This window comes from Carcharodon carcharias, chromosome 22 (assembly GCF_017639515.1).
Source record: "Carcharodon carcharias isolate sCarCar2 chromosome 22, sCarCar2.pri, whole genome shotgun sequence".
Taxonomy (NCBI): Eukaryota; Metazoa; Chordata; class Chondrichthyes; order Lamniformes; family Lamnidae; genus Carcharodon; species Carcharodon carcharias.
This window is the reverse complement of record NC_054488.1, coordinates 39,739,583-39,760,772: the sequence shown is the minus strand read 5'-3', so window position 1 is coordinate 39,760,772 and position 21,190 is coordinate 39,739,583. Positions and strand designations below refer to the sequence as shown.

The window sequence follows — 21,190 nt, the reverse complement described above, 5'->3', positions numbered from 1 at the left end:
CCCCTGTCATCTCAGGTTCCATTGTTCTCACATGTCTTTGAAATTCAAATCTTTCCAAATATAAAATCTTTCATGTTTCTATTTTGTCTCTGCTTTTGGTCAATAAAATATAATATACCCTTTTATTTACCTATGGAAGTCCTGTAAGATGCAAACATGTTTCTTGTTACCCCTGACATCCCTTTATATTCAGACGAACTCTCAACTTAAATAAAAATGCAAATGTTAGATCCAACCTATTCACTTGTAACTCTAACCACTTATAATATCTTACTAAAAATGCATAAATGAATGCCTCTATCCTTTCATGTTTTAAACCTCCCAGACAATCTGTTTTCTGGTAACCTTCCCCCAGCTTAATTAAATCATTTACACACGCGCACATGCACACGTACACATCGAGCTAGGCTGGAAATGACAATGGCAAACCCAGCCCTGTTGACCCTGCTAAGTCCTCCTTACTAACATCTGGTGGCTTGTGACAAAATTGAAAGAGTTGTCGCACAGACTAGTCAAGCAACAACTTGACATAATCATACCTTACAGATCATGTCCCACACACCACTGTCACCATCCTTGGGTATGTCCTGTCCCACCAGCAGGACAGACACAGCAGAAGTGTCAGCACAGTGGTATATAGTTGGGAGAGGTTTGCCCTAGGAGTCCTCAACATCGACTCCAGACCCCATGAAGTCTCATGGCATCAGGTCAAACATGAGCAAGGAAACTTCCTGCTGATTACCATGTACACTCTGCCCCCTCCCCCCCACAGCTGATGAATCAGTGCTCCTCCATGTTGAACACCACTTGGAGGAAGCACCTGAGAGGGGCAAGGGCACAAAATGTACTCTGAGTGGGGGGCTTCAACGTCCATCACAAAGAGAGACTCAGTAGTACCACTACTGACTGAGTTAGCTGAGTCCTGGCTGCTAGGCTGGGTCTGCGGCAGATGGTGAGGGAAACAACAAGAAGGAAAAACATACTCACCAACCTGCCTGCCGCATATACATCCATCGATGATAGTATTGGTAGGAGTGACCGCCGCACAGTCTTTGTGGAGACAAAGTCCCCTCTTCACTATGAGGATCCCCTCCATCCTGTTGTGTGGCACCACCACTGTGCTAAATGGGGTGGATTTTGAACAGATCTAGCAACTCAAGACTGGGCAACCATAAGGCACTGTGGGCCATCAGCAGCAGCAGAATTGTACTCAACGTCAATCTGTAACCTCATGGCCCAGCATATCTCACACTCTACCATCACCACCAAGCCAGGGGATCAACCCTGGTTCAACGAAGAGTGCAGGAGGGCATGCCAGGAGCAATACCAGGCATACCTAAAAATGAGGTGTCAACCTGGTGAAACTAAACACAGGACTACTTGTATTCCAAACAGCATAAGCAGCATTTGACAGACAAAGCTAAGCGATCCCACAGTCAACGGATCATATCTCAAAGTTTTGCAGTCCTGCCATATCCAGTCGTGAATGATGGTGGAAAATTAGACAACTGACCAGAGGAGAAGGCTCCACGAACATCCCCATCCTGAATCATGGGGGAGCCCAGCACATCAGTGCAAAAGATAAGGCTGAAACATTTGTAACAATCTTCAGCCAGAATTACCAATTGGATGATCCGTCTTGGCTCCTCTGGAGGTCCCCAGCATCACAGATGCCAGTCTTCAGCCAATTTGATTCACTCCACGTGATATCAAGAAACAGCTGAAGGTAATGGATACTGTAAAGGCTATGTGTCCTGACAATATTCTGGTAATTGTACTGAAGACCTGTGTTCCAGGAAATGCCGCACCCCTAACCAAGCTGTTCCAGTACAGGTACAGCACTGGCATCTACCTGGCTATCTGGAAAATTGCTCAGCTATGTCCTGTCCATAAAAAGCAGGACCAATCCAACCCGGCCAATTACCACCCCATCAGTCTACACTTGATAACACCTTCCATCAATTTACTGATGATCAAGAGATACTTACTCAGCAATAACCTGCTCATAGATGCTCAGTTTGGGTTCTGCCAGGGCCACTCAGTCCCTGACCTCATCACAGCCTTGGTCCAAGCATGGCCAAAAGAGCTGAACTCAAGAGGTGAGATGAGTGTGATTACCCTTAACATCAAGACAGCGTTTGACCGAGTGTGACATCAAGGTGCTCCAGCAAATCTGAAGTCAAATGGCAATCGGGGGAAAACTCTCCGCTGGTTGGAGTCATGCCTAGCACAAAGGAAAATGGTTATGGTTGTTGCAGGTCAGTCATCTCAGTCCCAAGAAGTCGCTGCCAGAGTTCTTCAGGGTAGTGTCCTAGGCCCAACCATCTTCAGTGGCTTCATCGATGACCTTCCCTCCATCAAAAGGTCAGAGGTGGGGATGTTCACTGATGATTGCACAATGTTCAGCACCATTCGCGACTCCTCAGGTACTGAAGCAATTCGTGTCCCTGTGCTGCAAAACCTGGACAACATCTAGGCTTGGGCTAATAAGTGGCATTTAACATTCGTGCCACACAAATGCCAGGCAATGGCTATCTCCAGCAAGAGGGAATCTAACCATCTCCACTTGACATTTAATGGCATTACCACTGTCGAATCCCCACTCTCAATATCCTGGGGGTTACCATTGTCCAGAAAGTTAACTGGACCAGCCGTATAAATATTTTACTTACAAGAGCAGGTCAGGGGCTGGGAATTCTGTAGAAGTAACTCACCTCCCGACTCCCGAAAACCTGTCCATCATCTGAAAAGCATGAAATACTCTCCATTTGCCTGGATAATTGAAACTCCAACAACACTCCAGAAGCTCGACACCATCCAGGACAAAGCAGCCCGCTTAATTGGCACCCCATCCACCACTTTAAACATTCACTCCCTCCATCATCAACATAGAGTGGCAGCAGGGTGTACTATCTACAAGGTGCACTGCAACAACTCACCAAGGCTCCTTCGACAGCACCTTCCAAACCCATCAGCTCTACCATCAAGAAGGACAAAGGCAACAGATGCATGGAAACATCACAACCTGCAAGCTCCCGCCCAAGCCACACACCATCCTGACTTGGAATTATATCGCCGTTCCTTCACTGTTGCTGGGTAAAAATTCTGGAACTTTCTTACTAACAGTGCTATGGGTGTACCTATACCATATAGACTGCTGAGGTTCAAGAAGGTGGCTCACCACCATCTTAAGGGCAATTAGTGATGGGCAACAAATGCTGGCCTAGCCAGTGATGCCCACATCCTGCGAAAGAATAAAAAAAGGACCACTGAGGGGCAGCAGGGGAGTTCTCCTCATGTCCTGGTCAGTATTTATCTCTACTAACACCAAGTTATCAGTTCTTTTATCTCATTACTGTTAGTGGGAACTTATGTGCACATTGCTGCAGCATTTACCTGTATTACTGTATTTACTACTTTTTAAAACGACTTGATTTCCTGTGAACTGTTTGGGATATCCGAGGGCATGAAAGGCACTATCTCAATGCAAATTCATTCTTTCTTTCTTTAAAATTAGCAAACCAAATATGCAAATCAATGGTTCAGTTTTGCAGCTGAAGACTAAAAATCTCATACCTACAATCTGCCCAAACTTACAGACTGTCAAAAAAGTGCTGAAATAGAGGTGTCTGGCTTTGATTCTGAAGGAATGTGTCAAGATCAACAGCTACTTTACCTAAGAACACAGTATTGGGAATTAGAAATTTAAAAATATTTTTTGGTATGGGTAGGAGTGGTGATACAGTATTTATTACCCTAATGGCATTAAGATTTGACTACAATAATGTGGGCCAGAGCACAATTGTGATGGGATTTCTTTTTTCTTTATTCCTGAAAAAAGACACACATTGTCAAAGCTTCTTGTCTTGCACTCATCAGGGCAATTCACAAGAATACCAAATGTAAACGGAACAATTCATACTACATGATAAGAGAGTGCAGATTGGTTGGCAAGTGGTCTTTGATTGGTAGAGACATTCTTACAGTGAATGCACCAGTTAACTGATGATTGACAAGATGTGTTTAGAGTCAAAGCAGGCAGGTTGATTCTGATTGGTCAAGGCATTGCCCTGGGGGATGAACCAGAGAATGGCTGTCACCTACTTTGTTTAGTTGAAGAAGGCACAATGTGTGTACATGTTCTTTCTGTCTGCAAAGGACAGGACCCTTTTTGTAGCTTCTAGCACGCATAAGTGAACCACACTGCGAGCCTGTCTGATAACCTTGCATTGGTTGTCAGTGTAATTCATAGCACACTCAGGATTGTTTAGCAAATGTTGTCCAATTGCAAAATCACATCTAATGTTGGACACTGTTTTGAGTTTTGCAAGCACGGGTGGTCGGGTATGGTCATTATTGCCTGTTGCGAACAGCTGAAAGGGCTTGCTGCTTGATATGATCAGACAGTCTTTAGGACGTATGGCTTACATACCTAGCATCACACCAGCACTGAAATTCACACAACACATTACTCATTTGTGTGATTGTCTTTTTGGCTTGATGGCAGCATTCCATTAATGGCAAACGCCACTTGTGTTGCTACCGCATAGTAGCAACGTGAAACATCTAGCTTCACCTGTTGCTTAGTTTTTTGAGATACTTTTCCCTTTCAGGGTAATCGGAGGTAGGCTGGGCGCTTTTCAGGACAGAAAGTGGCCATTAGGTCCGTTCATGAGTTTGCTTGATATACAGTGCAAAGTGATCTTATCAGGGTAGGCATTATCTCGCAGGATGGCTTTGATGTGCCCTATTTCAGCATCAAACCTGCACAGTGAGCAAATGGCTCCGGCCCAATTTACGAGGTTGTTGATTAGGCCAATCTTGTAGCACACGGAACTGTGGGAATCCCAACACAAATATTGACCAGTGAAGGTAGGTTTGTGTTAGACGGTATAGAGAACCCTCTGGCAGATATCTCAGCTAGCACGTTAAGGAAAGGGAGCTCATTTGACTGCTCAATTTCAAAGTTGAATTTAAGCACAAGATGGAGCCCATTAAGGTGGGTAAGGAAATTTTTGCATGCAGCTGTGGACTCAAATATAGCAAATGTATTGTCTATGTATCAGAAATATGCAAGAGGTAAGAGGTTAGGTGTCATTCCATTGAAATGTGTTTCTCGTGGAACCCCACAAAGATGCTTGCGAGAGCTGGGACTAGGGCGTACACGGCGTTGTTAAAACTGAACTCAACTGTGCGAGTTGCTGAGTTCATAAATTCAATAAATACTGCTTCAAACAATGGCGGTGGGTCCAGATCGCCATGATATAGTACTGCAGTGCAAATGTCTATGGCTTCTTTGAGCGGTACATGGTGAATATGCTAGCAACGTCAAATGAGCACATGGGCACGGCAATGCTATCAATATGCAAGTCCTGTATGGTCTTTGCAAATGTGAAGGAATCCTTCACCTTGTATGTGAAAAATTTGTACAAAACTGGTTATCTATGACCGGTTCTGCATAACATGAATTGGCCGAATGGTTGAGTGAGTTCCTACAACCTGGGCCTCTGGGTTACCAGTCCAGTGACAATACCACTATGTCACTATCTGCTCCTTATTGTGAATTTATAACCTCAGGATGCCTAGCCCAGTACCATAACTAATATGTTACCATATTCACAAAACAAACTCTATGTCCTTCAAAATGTTTATCCTTTCTTCAAGGGTTGACTATGTACTTGTAGTTAAATTGATGCTTTAACTGCTGGGAAAAAAAAACAACTGAATGCAGAATAATTATCTACATAGACACCAGACTAAGGGGATTTCACAAATTTGCAACATACAACTCTTAACTTATATCTGGAGGTTTCATTCACGTGGCCTCTTGCCTTCACCCACTCTGGCCCCCAAACACCAACCACTGACCATCCCAAATCTCTATCCTATGCCGATCAGAAAGTGAAAAGAGTTTTCATTAGACGATTGGTCGATTCTTCGCTATCAATCCAAAGCCTTATTTGTTTACGTCAATACTTTTATAATTCAGAAACAACAATACACAAAAACAATGTTTGTATTGCTCCTATCATTTGGTTGCTGACAGCAGTGTCCTGGAGATTAGTCCTAATTTCTGCAGATTCCAGGACAATCTGGAGTGTTCCAACCCTAAATATGCATCTCTCCAAATTCACATTTTTACTTAATTTCCTTGTTCAGGGCGTAAATAACAGCAAAGAAACAAGTGATGGTCAGCACTTTGATCAACTGGGATTGTAACTTCGCTGTATGCACATTAGGGGCATTTGCAGAGTTCAGGTCAGTACACTGCGCAACAGCAGAAAGTTGCAAAGCTTAAAACAAGGGAACAGATAGCGCCTGCTGCTAAACCACGACCCAAAACCAACCAGTGCAAAAGGCTATAAGATGTAGCCTCAAATTCCCACTGCATTTCCAGGAAATGCTATTTGCAAAAACAAAACAGAGTACTTTTAAAGAAAAAATAAACTTCTTTCACGTTCCTTCACGTCGTTTCTTTGTTTGTCTTTGGCAATTTTATAAAGAGCACCACAGCACTAAATTTCAAGCCATTAAAATCAGCCCAAACCCCGCAACTCGTAACAGATTTCACTCAGGCTGATCCACAATTTGTTGTTAGCAACGCGTTTCGAGGTAGTTCGGTGTAGCTTGACCTCAAAGAGCTGCCGTTAGAAATGGCAACACAGCGGTTTTGTGTTGCAAAAGATGGAGCAAAGGAAGAGGAAGAGGTCTCAGCCTGAGCGTAGGACTAAGAGAGCGGTAGAGAACAACACATTGATAGGTGACAACGGGAAGGAGTGAGTAAACGGACATGGACAAACGCCCAGATGTTGCAGGCAGTGCCCAGCAGATGTGAGCAGCCCAGCTGTGGATTGAGGCTCTGCCAGGTTCAAAAGTCTTGCCTTTTGTCAGCATTTCCTCTCAAGTTAACACTTATTTCTCGTCCCACTTTCCCGCTGTCCCTATTTCCACCATGCCTGTTGTCACACTCCCCGTCACGATTAAACTTGTTGAAGTGTTGTTGCAGCAATTCACAATTGTTAACAGAAAAACGCAATCAAAAATTGCGAAACAGGATAGTTAGTAATCTAGAGCTGGATAATGCATTTTGCATTACACGGTTATAATGGTTCGATTATTCTAAAACTTGCATTACCTGCAACTCATCATCTCCAGCAGTTTAGTCACAGGAAAGTCAGCAATAATAGAAATTCCAGGTAGCGAGTAGTCAAGATTTACTTTGCATGCCTCATAGCCTGTCTTCTATAATTACCACAGACTGTTTCCGTTCGAAACTCCATATGCACCGTGGAAACCAGCAATTAATCGCTTTTAATCACACTATTATCGCATTGTCGGCCTAGACTGCACCTTTCAGTTTGGAATCTTGCTATCCCCTTCTCATAGGAAATGCAAGTGTAAAGTTCCATGGGAAAGGCTGCCCTCTGGTGTCTCATCCAAATGACCACTCTTCATTTGTGAACCTGGACAGCAAGCATATAAGCAACATGTCCAAGCCCGGCCTTGCCTTTGCTTGACATCAACATACATAAACTCTGCAGTAGGGAGTCGATATATTTATTTCCTTCCCGAGTAATCGTAGTTCCCCCTAAAACCAACCTAAGGTCATTTAACGCAGTGTAGAATGGAAATTGAACCTTCCTTGTCACCTTGCATTAATAAAATACCTTGTTATATGTTAGTGTACATGTTATTGTAGCAGATACAGATGTACTGCAGTTTTGCACGACTAATTAATTCTGCATGTTTAGTGCTTATCTTATAAATTATTGTTTGCTACCGTGCTATCATGTCAATTTTAAAAAGGGGTGATAAGTGAGGTAAAAAATCTGCTCTTGGGTTCAAGAAACACTGCTCAAACTTATAATTTGAACTCCCTCAGAGAGGTGGTTTCATAATAACTTTCTTGCCTCAACAAATGCATTCAGTAATGTAACAAGGGTTAATTATGCCATGAAAACAGCTAGTAATTTGCTTTTTATTCAAATGCCACATTTGATTCTCTGCTGTTTTCAGTATATTGTTTAGGATTATATGGTTAAATCTCGTCATGCATGAATGCCTATTTTACAGCCTCGATCTTGCTCAAGGGTGCTTAGTGGAGGGTCAAGTTGATCACATGATCCAGTATGATGCACCTCAACTCCCTGGTGAGTATCTCTTAACTTCCGCAAACTTAGTGGTAGACTTGGTGAGGATGCAAGTGGAAAACCCAATAATTATTCATGCATCAAATGTTAGTACTGAAATATATTCCAGAGTTTTGTATTTGTCGTGTTTTTATCATCCAGAACCAATGGTGCATCTTATTTTTGAGCGCTGGAGTGAAGGAACCTCTCTCTGCTACTTTCCAATCTATTGCATTAATTCTTTTATGTGCAGCATATAAAGCAATTACCTGATGTACATGAATGAGATACTTGAGGATACAAGCTATAGAGAATGTGTTGTTTGAATTGACATGCCCCCAGAACATGAAGGCTTTTCATTGGAATTTATATTAACAGGACTCTGCGAGAACATTACATCTTTCATGTCAATGTACCTTACCCTTTAATGCTTTGAGTATTTTATCTGTTTTATTCAGTGGTGTGACTGGACTGGAAACAGAAGTGTTTAAATGATTGCTGGAAAAAAAAAAGATCTCTAGTAGAAACAACTTAATTTATTTTTTCTCTCTCTTTTGGTCCTTTTTCTGACTTTCCCTTTCCGTAGGCCCAAATGAAATTTCTAACTCAGGCCCCAGGCGTCAAACAAAAAGACCAGCCTATATGAAGGAAACTGCTTGCAGGAAATTCCACTATTAAGTAACCAATCTTCTGGGGAAGTTTAGTGACCTTATTTAGAATTATGTGTTTTCTAAAAGATATTTCTAACTACACAATACCAAGTAAAGAAGGAAAATGGCAGGTGAAAATAATGTGAAGAATTTAGCTGATGAATTTGATTTTGTGATAGGTCCATGTTGGTAGTGAATAGCATCCTGACATTCTTTTTTTTAAGTACTCGATTATTACATATTCCTTCCTGACCTGTTCATGTTCTGTCCAATTACCAAATACCTGATGGATAAATGCTTATTTCAGCTAATTGCTCATTGTCATTTGAAAGAAATGAGACTCTTTTAAGCTGGGAACCTTCTGAGGGCACATTTTCAGTTATGATATGAATATGTGGTAGGCCAAAACCTGACTGCATGGGTGATATAAGTGCATAATTGAATGTTCTCTGGGGTGGGGAGATGGGGTGGGTGGTGAGAAATAGAACTCGTCTTTCCAGAACCACAATAGGATTCCTCTTGTGCTGATCTTCTGCCCCACCAGCCTCCATGTTTAACAGGCCATCCTCTGCTGTTCCCACTACTTCCCGTGTTGGCCAACACCAGAAGTATCTTCTTGCCTTTCAGAATTCTGAAGGGATCGTTCCCTCCACGACACCCAAATCCACTCGTGAATCATCCTCAAAGACACATTCCTGTGCAAGTACAGGAGATGCAACACATGCCCTATTACCTCCTCCCTTCTCCAAGGCCCTAAATACTCTAAATTTATTTCCATCTAGAAACTGTATTCTCCTCCACTTGGGAGTAGGGTGGAGGGTGGAGTGGGGTGCGGGCGGGGATGGAGTAGAGAAAGAGAGAGCACTTGCATAGGTTGGGTGATTGCCTTCTTGAACATCTCCAGGACTATATGCATGACCTAAGCTTCTGGCCACTTGCCATTTTAATTTTCTTTCCCACTCTGAACTCTGTCCTCTGCCTCCTATATTGTTCCAGTGAATCTTGGTACATGCTTGAGGAACAGCACCTCATCTTACAGTTAAGTCCTTTACAACCTCCTGGACTCAACATAGCGTTCAGTAATTTCAGATCATAAAAATAGGTCTCTTTTGTTAAGAGAGCAGGCACTGGTTAAGATCCAGCTGTGGCCACTTGCAGCTCTTCAAGACCCATCTTTTGTTGCTTTACGTATCCAATGATCACCCTTCTTGCCTTGCAGCCTCACCCCTTCCTGTCAATGAATCACTCCTACCCTCTACCTAATCACAGACATCCCTTTCCCCGCTTAAAGGATATCTGTGAAATATCTAAATCTTTTTCTGCTGAAAGGTCATCAACTTGAAATGGTGACGCTTTTTCTCTCTCCACTGACACTGCCTGACTTTGATCTTATTTGAGATGTGTTCAATTATGAGGGGGCTTGGTAGGGTGGATGCCTCCCCTCGTGGTGAATCTAGAACTAGGGGGCACAGTTTCAAAATAAGGGGTCTCCTGTTTGTGAGGTGGAATTTCTCCCAGAGTGGGCCGTGAATCTTTCAAATTCTCTACCCCAGAGAACTGTGGAGGCCGAGTCCCTGTTTCTCTCAGCCTTAAATATATTCAGCTTTTTGAAATATAGGGGAGTCAGGCGTTATGGGGAAAAGGCAGGAAATTGGAGTTGAGACCAAAATCAAATAAGCCATTGAATGGCTGAGCAGGCTCAAGGTGCTGTATGGCCTACTCCTGCTCTTATTTCTTACGTTCTTATGACCTACTGAATATTTGCAGCATTTTCTGTTTATATTCCAAGGAGCGTGATGTTCTTTCTAATCTAATATTTTGTAAGCAAGGACATTATAACAACTAATTCGACTATAAATTTAAATATAATACACACACACTGCCTTTAACGTAGAAAATTTACCCAAGCAACTGCATGGAGGTTTAATCAGAAATAAATGTACGTTGAGCTAGAGAAGTAGATACCAAGGTGACTAAAAGCTTGGTCAAAGAGGTGGGTCCTAAGGAAGAACTTTGAGGAGCGGAGGGAAGTGGAGAGGTAGAGTGGTGTAGGCAGGGAATTCCAGTGCTTGAAGCTTAAGGGATAAAGGCACATAAGCACAGATTTTGAGGAATGGGGAGTTTAGTGATGAGGTTTGTAGAGCTGGAGAAGATTACATGATGGAGAGAGGAAAAGTCATCAAATGATTTAAACATGAGGATAGAAAGCTTGGAAACATTGGGGGATGCGAAGGCAATGCAAGTCCAGGGCTGGTGCAACTATCAGACAAACTAGGCGGTCCCCAAGAGGGACAAGACTTGTGGGGTGGCAAACACTGAATGAACTATTCATGTAACTACGTAAGTACACCAACAGGCTTCAGTGGTGGAAACAAAAGGTCTAGATCTCCTGACATACATCCACATATATTAACATAAATGCCAATTTCCATGTATTTACATTGCAGTATTTACATTGCAGTCTTTCCCAAAATTTCACATTTGGCCATAACTTCTGAGTTCCAAGGCAGTATATTTGGGGGTGGGGGTTCCCCCAAAGATGCACTGGACCCCTACTAGACGTTCCCAGGTAAGGATTACACGGCAATTGCTTGAGAAGCTTGAACTTCCTTTGGGCAATTGTTCTGCACTGGGAACTATCCGAAAATGCAAATTAAATCACAGACTTCAGAAGGTTCCAACTGGGTTACAGCAATAGTTATCCAGAAAAAGTTAGAAGAATTGCAATCACTTCTAGCTTCTGGGTAACTATTGTACTGGCCCACCCTGACCCCTAATGTGACTTCCCCCATTCCTCCTGCCACCTCCAACTCCGACCCCCACCCCCCATGGGACTCCCCCCAAACCCCCTCCCCGATCCACATGGGACTTCACTGATCCCCACAATACTCCCTTCCCCCCCCAACTACCACCCCTTCTGACCCCCCCTCTCATGGAACTCCCCCCTCTACCCCTCAAGGGTATTGCAAGGGGTTTCTCCAATACCTCCTGTCTGACCCCCTCCCTTGCCAAATCTTTACATTTAGATGGTTATTCTAAAAGTGCGAACCAGTAAATTATATCAAAGAACGTAATTTAATCTAGCCCATCTATTGTAATGATTATTGATTGTGTAAATTGCACATAAAATCATCTAGTAACTGTTTCAAGAACACAATATTACATCATGTGAGCCACATTATGTTATAATATTATAATGTGCATTTCTATGGTACATATATTGTGAAAAGTGTAGAACAATGAGAATGTACAATCAGTACCATAATATTCTCCTTTTGTAGTGTGAAATAAATTTAATTATAAATGCACAATTTTTATTCATTCTGATGCAGAATATTCATTTTTGAATGTTAATTGTAGAAGGGGTGTTGGGAGAGCACAAGGCTGAAGGTTCACCTAATTCAACAGTACCTTGCACTGGCTCTGGTTAAGTCAGCAACAACAAGGGTGACAGGTGACCAGGGTTTGGCGCAGGACAGGATATGGACAACGGAGTTTTGCATGAGCTGAAGTTCGTGGAAGCTGGGAAGCTGGCCAGGAGATTCCTGGAATAATTCAGATGACTTATGGAGGAAGGCAAAGTGGTAGATGGATTAAGATAGAAATGAAAGTGGTTGACGTAATGTCGAGACTTTGTAATTGAGAGAATAAGAGGTCAGAGCTCAGCTCGGGGTTGAATAGGACTCCCAGGTTTCAAACAGCCTAATTCAGCTTGAGACAGTGGCTGGGAAGGTGGATGGTATTTGTAGCAAGGATGTGAAATTTATAGTGGGGCTAAAGATGATGGCTTTGGCCTTCCCAGTGTTTAACTGGAAGAAATTGCAGCTCATCTAGGACTGGATGTCTGGCAGTACAGAGACAGTGGAGGGACTGAGGGCAGTGGTTAGCTGGGTCAATAGCATACTTGGGGAAGCTGACTCCATATCTGTGGATCTTTTCACCAATTTAGATTAGGATGAGGAAGAGGAGGGTGCCAAGAAATGATCTTTGGGGAAATTGAGAGATAACAATGCAGTGGTGGGAAGAGAAGGCACACTGCAGGTCATCTGCCTGTTGTTGGATAAGTAAGATTGGAACCAAACAAGGTCAGTCCCACTGAGAACAACAGTGGGAGAAAGGCATTATGGCGTGGTTGACCATGTAAAATATTTGTTTGCTTATAAATTTCACTTGAATGCAAACGTTACAATAGCCCTTATGGCCCAAGTAATTGAGGGCGGCATTCTCTGAACAGAAGGCCAGAGATTGGAATGATCAGAAGGAATTTAAGTGGCACAGTGATGCGAATAAGTCTTCCTGTATTGTGGATTGCTGAACTTCTCACATTTGAATTATTATTGTTTCAGAATTTTTTATCTGTAGTTAAACATTATGGAAGGTTGGTGTGTCCGTACATTTGTTTTAAAGTTGAAACTGTTCAACTCTTCATAAAGTGACATTACGTCCAATTGAGAGAACAGACTATCAGCTTGTCTAGTTTAGGTCTGAACCCTGATTCAAGGACAGCATACCATCCAGCTGCCTCATCCAGACCTTGATGTTTTGTTGTAAATTTTGAGAAATCGTTATTGTGTTTGCGAAGGTTGAGTGTCATGTGTAAATGGCAGATAAGTCTGTTTATTGTTTTTGGTCCTTTGTTAAATGCAGGCCGATGCTACGACCCTGACACAAGTGCACCCGTCAGCTTTTACATCCCATCACTCGCAGAACTGAAATCATGGCAGCCTTCTAATCAAGATGAGCATTTCAACAAAGCTGCTATCCCCTTGGCTCCACGACAGCCGCCTTTGCAGTGTAATCGGCCAAGGACACTGGTCTGTCATGATATGGCTGGCGGCTACCTGAATGACAGGTGTGTTTTCTCAGGATAACATGATGATTGATCGATATCCTGACAGTATTACTTAAAATGTAATGATGTGACTTTCAATGGGAAAGAAAAAAGACATGAGCAATTCACGTTTCCATCATTTATCATGTGAAACTTGGCAAGGACCTTCTGCCCTTTGACCCAAGTTGGTAGACTTGGGAACTTTGATATGATGGTGTTGATCTAATCGTTAATGCTTTAACATTAATTTTTATATAGTTATTTAAAGCACAATGCATGGCATTTCCTTTTATGTAATTGCAAATATACAATGTTAGTTATATGTATTTATATTCATATTTTGATAGGTACATTGAATTAAGACATATAGTGCCCAGCATAGCATTGTGAAATATGATGAAATTTGTTGATCCTTATGTGCCATGAATGAGTGATGTTACTGAGGTGGAATGGCACTGCTGATAAAGCCAGCGAGATCACCTGTGCTGCAGGTTCTCCTACCTGATGCTTTAAAATGTGCCAAGCATTGAGATGTAATGGAGTCTATGTTTATAGTTCTGCCATCTCATTAGATGAAAAAATTGCACAGTGGGGGGGATTGGTGATTTGTTAGGTTTCAAATCCTAAAAAGCTCTGTCTAAATATTTTTGAACTTCTCTAGCAGGGTGCATTGCAGCAAGTCAACCATTTGCCATAAGCTCTGACAGCAGAAATGGCCAGATCTATAAGTAGACGACTTTAAATTCATTTTATTCTTCAATGTTGTCAGTTGTGGACATGGAAATATGCTAATGGGTAGCATGGAAATTTTACCACGAAAGTTTCTGGTGGGGGTGGATTTCTTAAGAAGAGGATGGGATGGGATCCTGAGAGGAGTTTCAGCAGGGGGAGATGCACAACCAGAATTAGAAGAGAGAGCAAGTGAGTCTGGAAGGCATAGAAATTATGGGCCAGTTAAGGGACAAGAGAGTTTGGCAAGGTTGGATGGTATTTATTTTAATGCAAGGAGTCTAACGAATAAGACAGATGAGTTGAGGGCACAAATTAACACATGGAAGTATGAGACATGTTTGAGAGAGGGGCAGGATTGGCAGCTCAATATTCCAGGATATAGCGTCTTTAGGTGAGACAGGGAAGGAGGTAAAAGAAGAGGGGGGTTTTGCAATATTGATCAAGGAATCAATTACAGCAGTAAGGAGGGATGACATCTTGGCTCCTCAAATGAAGCCATATGGGTAGAACTGAAAAACAAAATAGGAGCAATCACATTGCTCGGAGTGTACTATAGGCCCCCAGACAGTGAAATAGACCAGATATGTAGGTAAATTTCAGAAAAGTGTAAAAATAATAGGGTAGTAATAGTGCGGGATTTCAACTTCCCCAACATTAACTGAGTTAGTCGTAGTGTGATAGGTTTATAGGAAGCGGAATTCTTAAAGAGAGCTTTTTAAGCCAGAACATAGGAGGTCCTACAAGAGCAGGGGTGGTCCTGGACTTAATTTTAGGCAATGAAGCTGGGCAAGTGGAAGAGGTATCAATGGGGGAGCATTTCTCAGATAGTGATCATAACTCCGTTAGATTCAAGGTTGTTAGGAAAAGGACAAGGATGGGCGAGAAATCAGAGTTCTAAATTGGGGGGGAAGGCCGATCTTAATAAGATCAGATATGATTTGGCCAGAGTGGATTGGGAGCAGCTACTTAGTAAATCTGAGTCAGAGCAGTGTGATTCATTCAAGGAAGAAATAGGGAGCGTACAGGGCCAACATATTCCAGTAAAGACAAAGGGTGGGACCAACATATCCAGGGAAGCCTGGGTGTCGAGAAATATACAGGATTGGGTAAAGAGAAAAAGGGAGGCTTATGGCAGATACCGAGGGCTCAAAATAGCGGAAGCCCTAGAGGAGTGTAGAATGTGTAGGGGGAAACTTAAAAAGGAAATTAGGAAAGCAAAAAGGGGACATGAAAAAACATTGGCAGGTAAAATAAAGGAAAATCCAAAGTTATTTTAAGCACATTAAGAGGATAAGTAGGGAAAGAGTAGGGCCCATTAAGGACCATAATGGTAATTTGTGTTTGGAGCCAGAAGACATAGGTAGGGTTCTAAATGAATATTTTGTGTCAGTGTTCACAAATGAGAGGGATGACATGGGTATGGAAATCAGGCAGAAGGACGGTGATATAATTAAAGAAATTAGCATAGAAAGGGAGGAGGTTCTAAGTGGTCTGGCAGGCTTAAAAGCAGATAAATCTCCAGGCCTGGATGAAATGTATCCCAGGCTGTTGAGTGAGGCAAGGGAGGAGATAGCAGGGGCGCTGGCAATAATTTTCAATACCTCTCTGGCCACAACAGAGGTGCCTGAGGGCTGGAGGACAGCCAGTGTGGTACTGTTATTCAAGAAGGGAGGGAGGGATAAACCAGGGAACTACAGGCCAGTCAGTCTAACTTCAGTGGTGGGGAAACTTGGAAGCAATTCTGAGGGACAGAATTAATCTACACATGAAGAGGCAGGGATTAATCAAGGACAGTCAGCATGGTTTTGTTAAGGGGGGTGTGCCTGACCAATTTGATTGAATTTTTCCAAGAAGTGAGCAGGTGTGTAGATGAGGACATTGCATTTGATGTGGTCTACTTGGACTTCAGCAAGGCTTTTGATAAGGTCGCGCATGGGAGACTGATAATGAAAATAAGAGTCCATGGGATCCAAGGCAATTTGGCAAATTGGATCCAGAATTGGCTGAGTGGCAGGAAGCAGAGGGTGATTGTTGAGGGGTGTTTTTGTGATTGGGATGCCTGTGTCCAGTGGGGTTCCACAGGGATCGGTTTTGGGTCCCTTGCTGTTTGTGATATATATGAACGATTTAGACTTGAATGTAGGAGGGTTGATCAATAAGTTTGTGGATGACATGAAAATCGGTTTGGTGGGTAAATAGTGAGGAGGATAGCCTTAGATTACAGGAGGATATAGACGGGCTGGTTAGATGGGCTGATCATTGGCAGATGGAATTTAATCCAGATAAGTGTGAGGTGATGCACTTGGGCAGGACAAACAAAACACGGGAATACGTGATGAATGGTGGGACCCTGAGAAGTAGTGAGGATCAGAAGGACCTTGGTGTGCATGTCCACCGGTCTCTTAGGTAGCGGGACAGGTAGATAAGGTGGTTAAGAAGGTTAAGGTTGGATTCTTGTCTTTATTAGCCGAGGCATAAAATATAAGAGCAGGGAGGTTATGCTGGAACTGTATAAAACGCTGGTTAGGCCACAGCTAGAGAATTGCGTGCAGTTCTGGAATCTGCATTATAGGAAGGATATGATTGCACGAGAGAGAGTGCAGAGGAGATTTACCAGGATGTTGCCTGGGCTGGAGAGTTTTAGTTATGTGGACAGATTGGATAGACTGGGGTTATTTTGCCTGGAGCAGAGGAGATTGAGGGGGGACATGATTGAGGTGTATAAAATTACGAGGGGCATAGATAGGGTAGACAGGAAGGAACTTTTCCCCTTGGTGGAGGGATCAGTAATCAGGGGGCATAGATTTAAGGTAAGAGGCAGGAGGTTTAGAGGGGATGTGAGGAAGAATTTTTTCACCCAGTGGGTGGTGGGAATCTGGAATTCACGGCCTGAAATACTCATGAGGCAGAAACCCTCATGACATTTAAGAAGTATTTGGATGCGCACTTGCGATGCCATGGCATACAAGGCTATGGGCCTAGCGCTGGAAAATGGGATTAGAATAGTTAGGTACTTGTTTGACCGGTGCAGACTCGATGGACCGAAGGGCTTTTTTCTATGCTGTACCCCTCTGTGACTCTAGTCTGAAGCAGGTGACAAGGTTCAGAGACAGTCTGTTTTGAGAAGAGGAGATAGTAAAGTGAGATCATATCTGACATGCCCAGGTATGAGTGTTGGGATCTGTCAGTGCAGGACTTTGGGCATTGACAGATTTGGCCATAATGCTTCAGGTGTCATTACACCTATAATGCTGCTCCTCCGTGAATCTGTCGTCTTCGTTTAACTCATGGAGTTCAATTCCCATCTTCTCTTTGCTGTGTAGCAACAAAAATACTGATGGAGAGGTTGGTAAAGAATTGGGGAAATCAACAAAAATGGTGACTTTTACATCAAGTTAACGTAATGCAGGGAGCAAAATGCATTGGAGCATCTCTGCTTTCACTGAAAGAAGCCACATTTTTCAGTAAAATTTTGAAGACTGAAAAGTATGTTTAACAATCCAATGATTGCTGGTTCAGCTTCTGGTTTGCAGATTGGCCCTTATATATAGCTTGGGACCTCGTTAAAATAACCACCTTTGCAAGAAATACTATCTCCCTTTGACTTACTCTTCTTCTTGCCTTGACCTGCAATTTTGGCAAGCACTTGAAATCCCCAAAACATTGTTACCCATATAGAAACATAAGAGCAGGAGTAGGCCACTGAGTCCCTCAAGCCTGCTCCATCATTCAACTAGATCATGGCTGATCGTCTAGCTCAACACCATTTTCCCCACACCATATCCCTTGATGTCATTAGTATTTAGAAATCTAATGATTTATGTCTTGAACATACTCAATAACTAAACCTCTACAGCTCTTGGATAGAGAATTCTAAAGATTCACTGCCCTCTGAGTGAAGAAATCCCTCCTCCAGCTTAGTTCTAAATGACTTTCCCTTTATTCTGAGACTGTGTCTCCTTGTTCTGAACTCCCCAGCCAGGCGATATATTCTTTCTGCAATTTTTTTTCTGAGGGTTGTGCAACTTTGGAACTCTCTGCCACCGAAGGCGGTGGGGGCAAGGTCATTGAATATCTTTAAGACAGACGTAGATAGATTCTTGTTAGGCAAGGAAATCAGAGGTTATCGGAGGTGGATAGGAATGTGGAATTCAAAACACACGCACATCAGTCATGATCTTACTGAATAGTTGAGCAGGCTCAAGGGGCTGAATGGCCTATTTTTGCTCCTATTTTGTATGTTCGTATTGTTTGCTGCACCTGTATGTTAGCTTTCAGTGACTAATGAACAAGGACACCCAGGTTCCTTTGGACATCAACATTCCTCAATCTCTCATCATTTAAGAAATACTCTGCACCTCCATTTCTCCTACGAAAGTGGATAACCTCACACCTATCCGCATTATATTCCTTCTGCCATGTTCTTGCCCGCTCACTAATCCTGTCCAAATCCCCTTGAAGCCTCTTTGTATCCTCCTCACAACTCACATTCCCACCTAGTTTTGTGTCATCCGCAAATGTGGAAATATTAAATTTAGTCCTCGTATCCAAATCATTGATAAAGATTATGAACAGCTGGGGCCCAACTACTGATCCCTGCGGTACCTCACTAGTCACAGCCTGCCGACCTGAGAATGACCCATTTATTCTTACTCTCTGTTTTCTGTCCATTAACCAATTCTCAATCTATGCCACTATATTACCCCCTATCCCATGTGCTCCGATATTGTTTACTAACTTCCTGTGTGGGACCTTGTGGAAAGCCTTCTGAAAATCCAAATACATCACATTCACTGGTTTCCCCTTTACTTATTCTGCCAGTAATATTGAAGACCCGCTTCATCATTAGAGCCTTGCAATATCAGAGCTTCATGTGTCAAATATTTTTGAAATCCAGACGTGATTGTATGTAGTTGTTTAATTCAAGTTGCCAATCCAAATTTTTCAATGTTGCACTTCACCCAGTGCATGCCTTAAAATTAGAAACCTTCAGCAGGGTTACTAGTTGGGTTCATCAACTCTGAACTGTGAACAGGAATTAAAAGTAAGATAGTGTTGGAATCTTTCTTGGTAAGCAGTAAGTAGACATCATGGGATCTTTTGTATTCAGTTTGGTTAGAAAATGAAGAGAGATGGTGCTGAGTACTTCCTTAAACTGTGTGCTCATGTTAGGACTTCTGTTACTTTTATTAACTTTTGGAGATTCTGAGATTGTGAAAGGCACTATATAAATGCAAATCTTTTATAGGAAAGCTGATCCTAAATCTAATTTAACACAACGTAGCTAGTTATCATTAAAGTATTATTTGGGGCACACTGTTGCCCCATACTGACCAAACAACGCAATGCAACGTACTGGTTTGAAGAGGTTCAATATCCTGCCTAGTTGATCTTTTCTCTGAGCTTCTGAGAGATTTAACACTAATCTACTGCTTTGTTTCTCCAGGTTCATACAAGGTGTACAAGAAGAGAATCCTTTTGTCTTTTACCACTGGCTATATATAGACATCTTTGTATATTTCAGTCATTACATGGTGACCATCCCACCAGTCTGCTGGACAAATGCTGCGCATAAGCATGGTGTTGCTATTCTAGGTAAATACGATCTGTTTAGGAAGAAAAAATGTTGAGGTTTCACTCTGGCCTAAAGTATGGTTAGTTTTCTGTATTTTCAATATGTAGAGATGTTGATGGAAGCAATAAGTTCCAGCTGGAAGGATTCAGAAGATTTCTTTCCCCCTCTGGGAATTTAATCTATTTTAATTGCTATGTTCCAAGGATTAGAATATCACCCTGAATCATTTCAGTGGCTATCACTGGGTTAGAAGTTTCCTGTTTTCTCTAACGTCTTGTAAATATTGTTGTATGGGTCCAAATATCTGTGCTGTTTTCCTCCTCCTGTGTGGTATTCAGTTCATGCTTTCTGACTTCAGATAAAGAGTATTTATAGAAGCTATTCTGTTTCTCATGTAAGAATGCCTTTCTGTTTAGGTTACTGCTCAAATTAACGCAATAGCAGAGATGTTCACTGTTGGGTATTTCTATCAAACAGGCAAAATTATATTAATAGGTAGAAAATTTTGATTCTTGTATTCGGCTGTTCTTTGGTTTCAGGAACTTTCATCACAGAATGGGAAACTGGGGCTGCAATCTGTGAGGCTTTTTTGGAGAATGAGGAGACGTTCCGTGCGATGGCCGATAAGCTAGTGCTCATTGCCCACTGCTTTCAGTTTGATGGATGGTTGGTTAACATTGAAAATGAATTGAGTGTGAGTAAAGTGACCTATAACATGCCGGCATTTACTAACCTAGTAAAGGATGCTGCAGTGACATCACTCTCTGAGTAAGGGGAGTATGTTATGATCTGCTGGAGGGGCTTCAGGTTTGAAAATCTGCATAAGCTTTTTGCTGGTGAGATGGTGAAATGCATTTGAGGATTGATTGGGCACTGGCTCTTACCTGCTGCTTTCAACAGTGTGAGTTTGCAACAACCACAACTACACGTACATTTATGTAGTGCCTTTAACATAGAAATATGTCCAAAGGTCATAAAGGTGTAATCAAGTAAAAGTGGATGCCAAGCCAAAGAGTGAGTTTTTAGGAGGGGTCAAAGATACAAACATATGAATTAGGAGCAGGAATAGGGGAATAGGCCCCTCGAGCCAGCTCCGCCATTCAATAAGATCATGGCTGATCTGACTGTGACCTCAACTTCACGTTCCCACAAACCCTGATAACCTTTCACCCCTTTGCTTATCCAGAATCTATCTACCTCTGCCTTTAAAATATTCAAAGGCTTTGCTTCTACCGTCTTTTGAGGAAGAGAGTTCCAAAGACTCTCGACCCTC

At 42.4% G+C, this 21,190-nt stretch overlaps 1 protein-coding gene across 3 annotated transcripts in view; it reads left to right on the top strand.

Moving 5' to 3' along the window:
- The first annotated feature begins 6,645 nt into the window (after positions 1-6,645).
- engase (endo-beta-N-acetylglucosaminidase) overlaps positions 6,646-21,190 on the top strand; it is a 74,002-nt gene continuing 59,457 nt past the window's right edge. The window contains exons 1-5 of one of the 3 annotated variants that reach the window (XM_041217456.1): positions 6,646-6,831; positions 8,074-8,150; positions 13,427-13,631; positions 19,789-19,937; positions 20,457-20,611. In XM_041217456.1, coding sequence (XP_041073390.1) covers positions 6,791-6,831; positions 8,074-8,150; positions 13,427-13,631; positions 19,789-19,937; positions 20,457-20,611 — 627 coding nt within the window. In that variant the 5' untranslated portion in view covers positions 6,646-6,790. Of the gene's footprint in view, positions 6,867-8,073; positions 8,151-13,426; positions 13,632-19,788; positions 19,938-20,456; positions 20,612-21,190 lie in introns of all 3 variants that reach the window. The other 2 variants (XM_041217457.1, XM_041217455.1) reach the window with 2 other exon arrangements.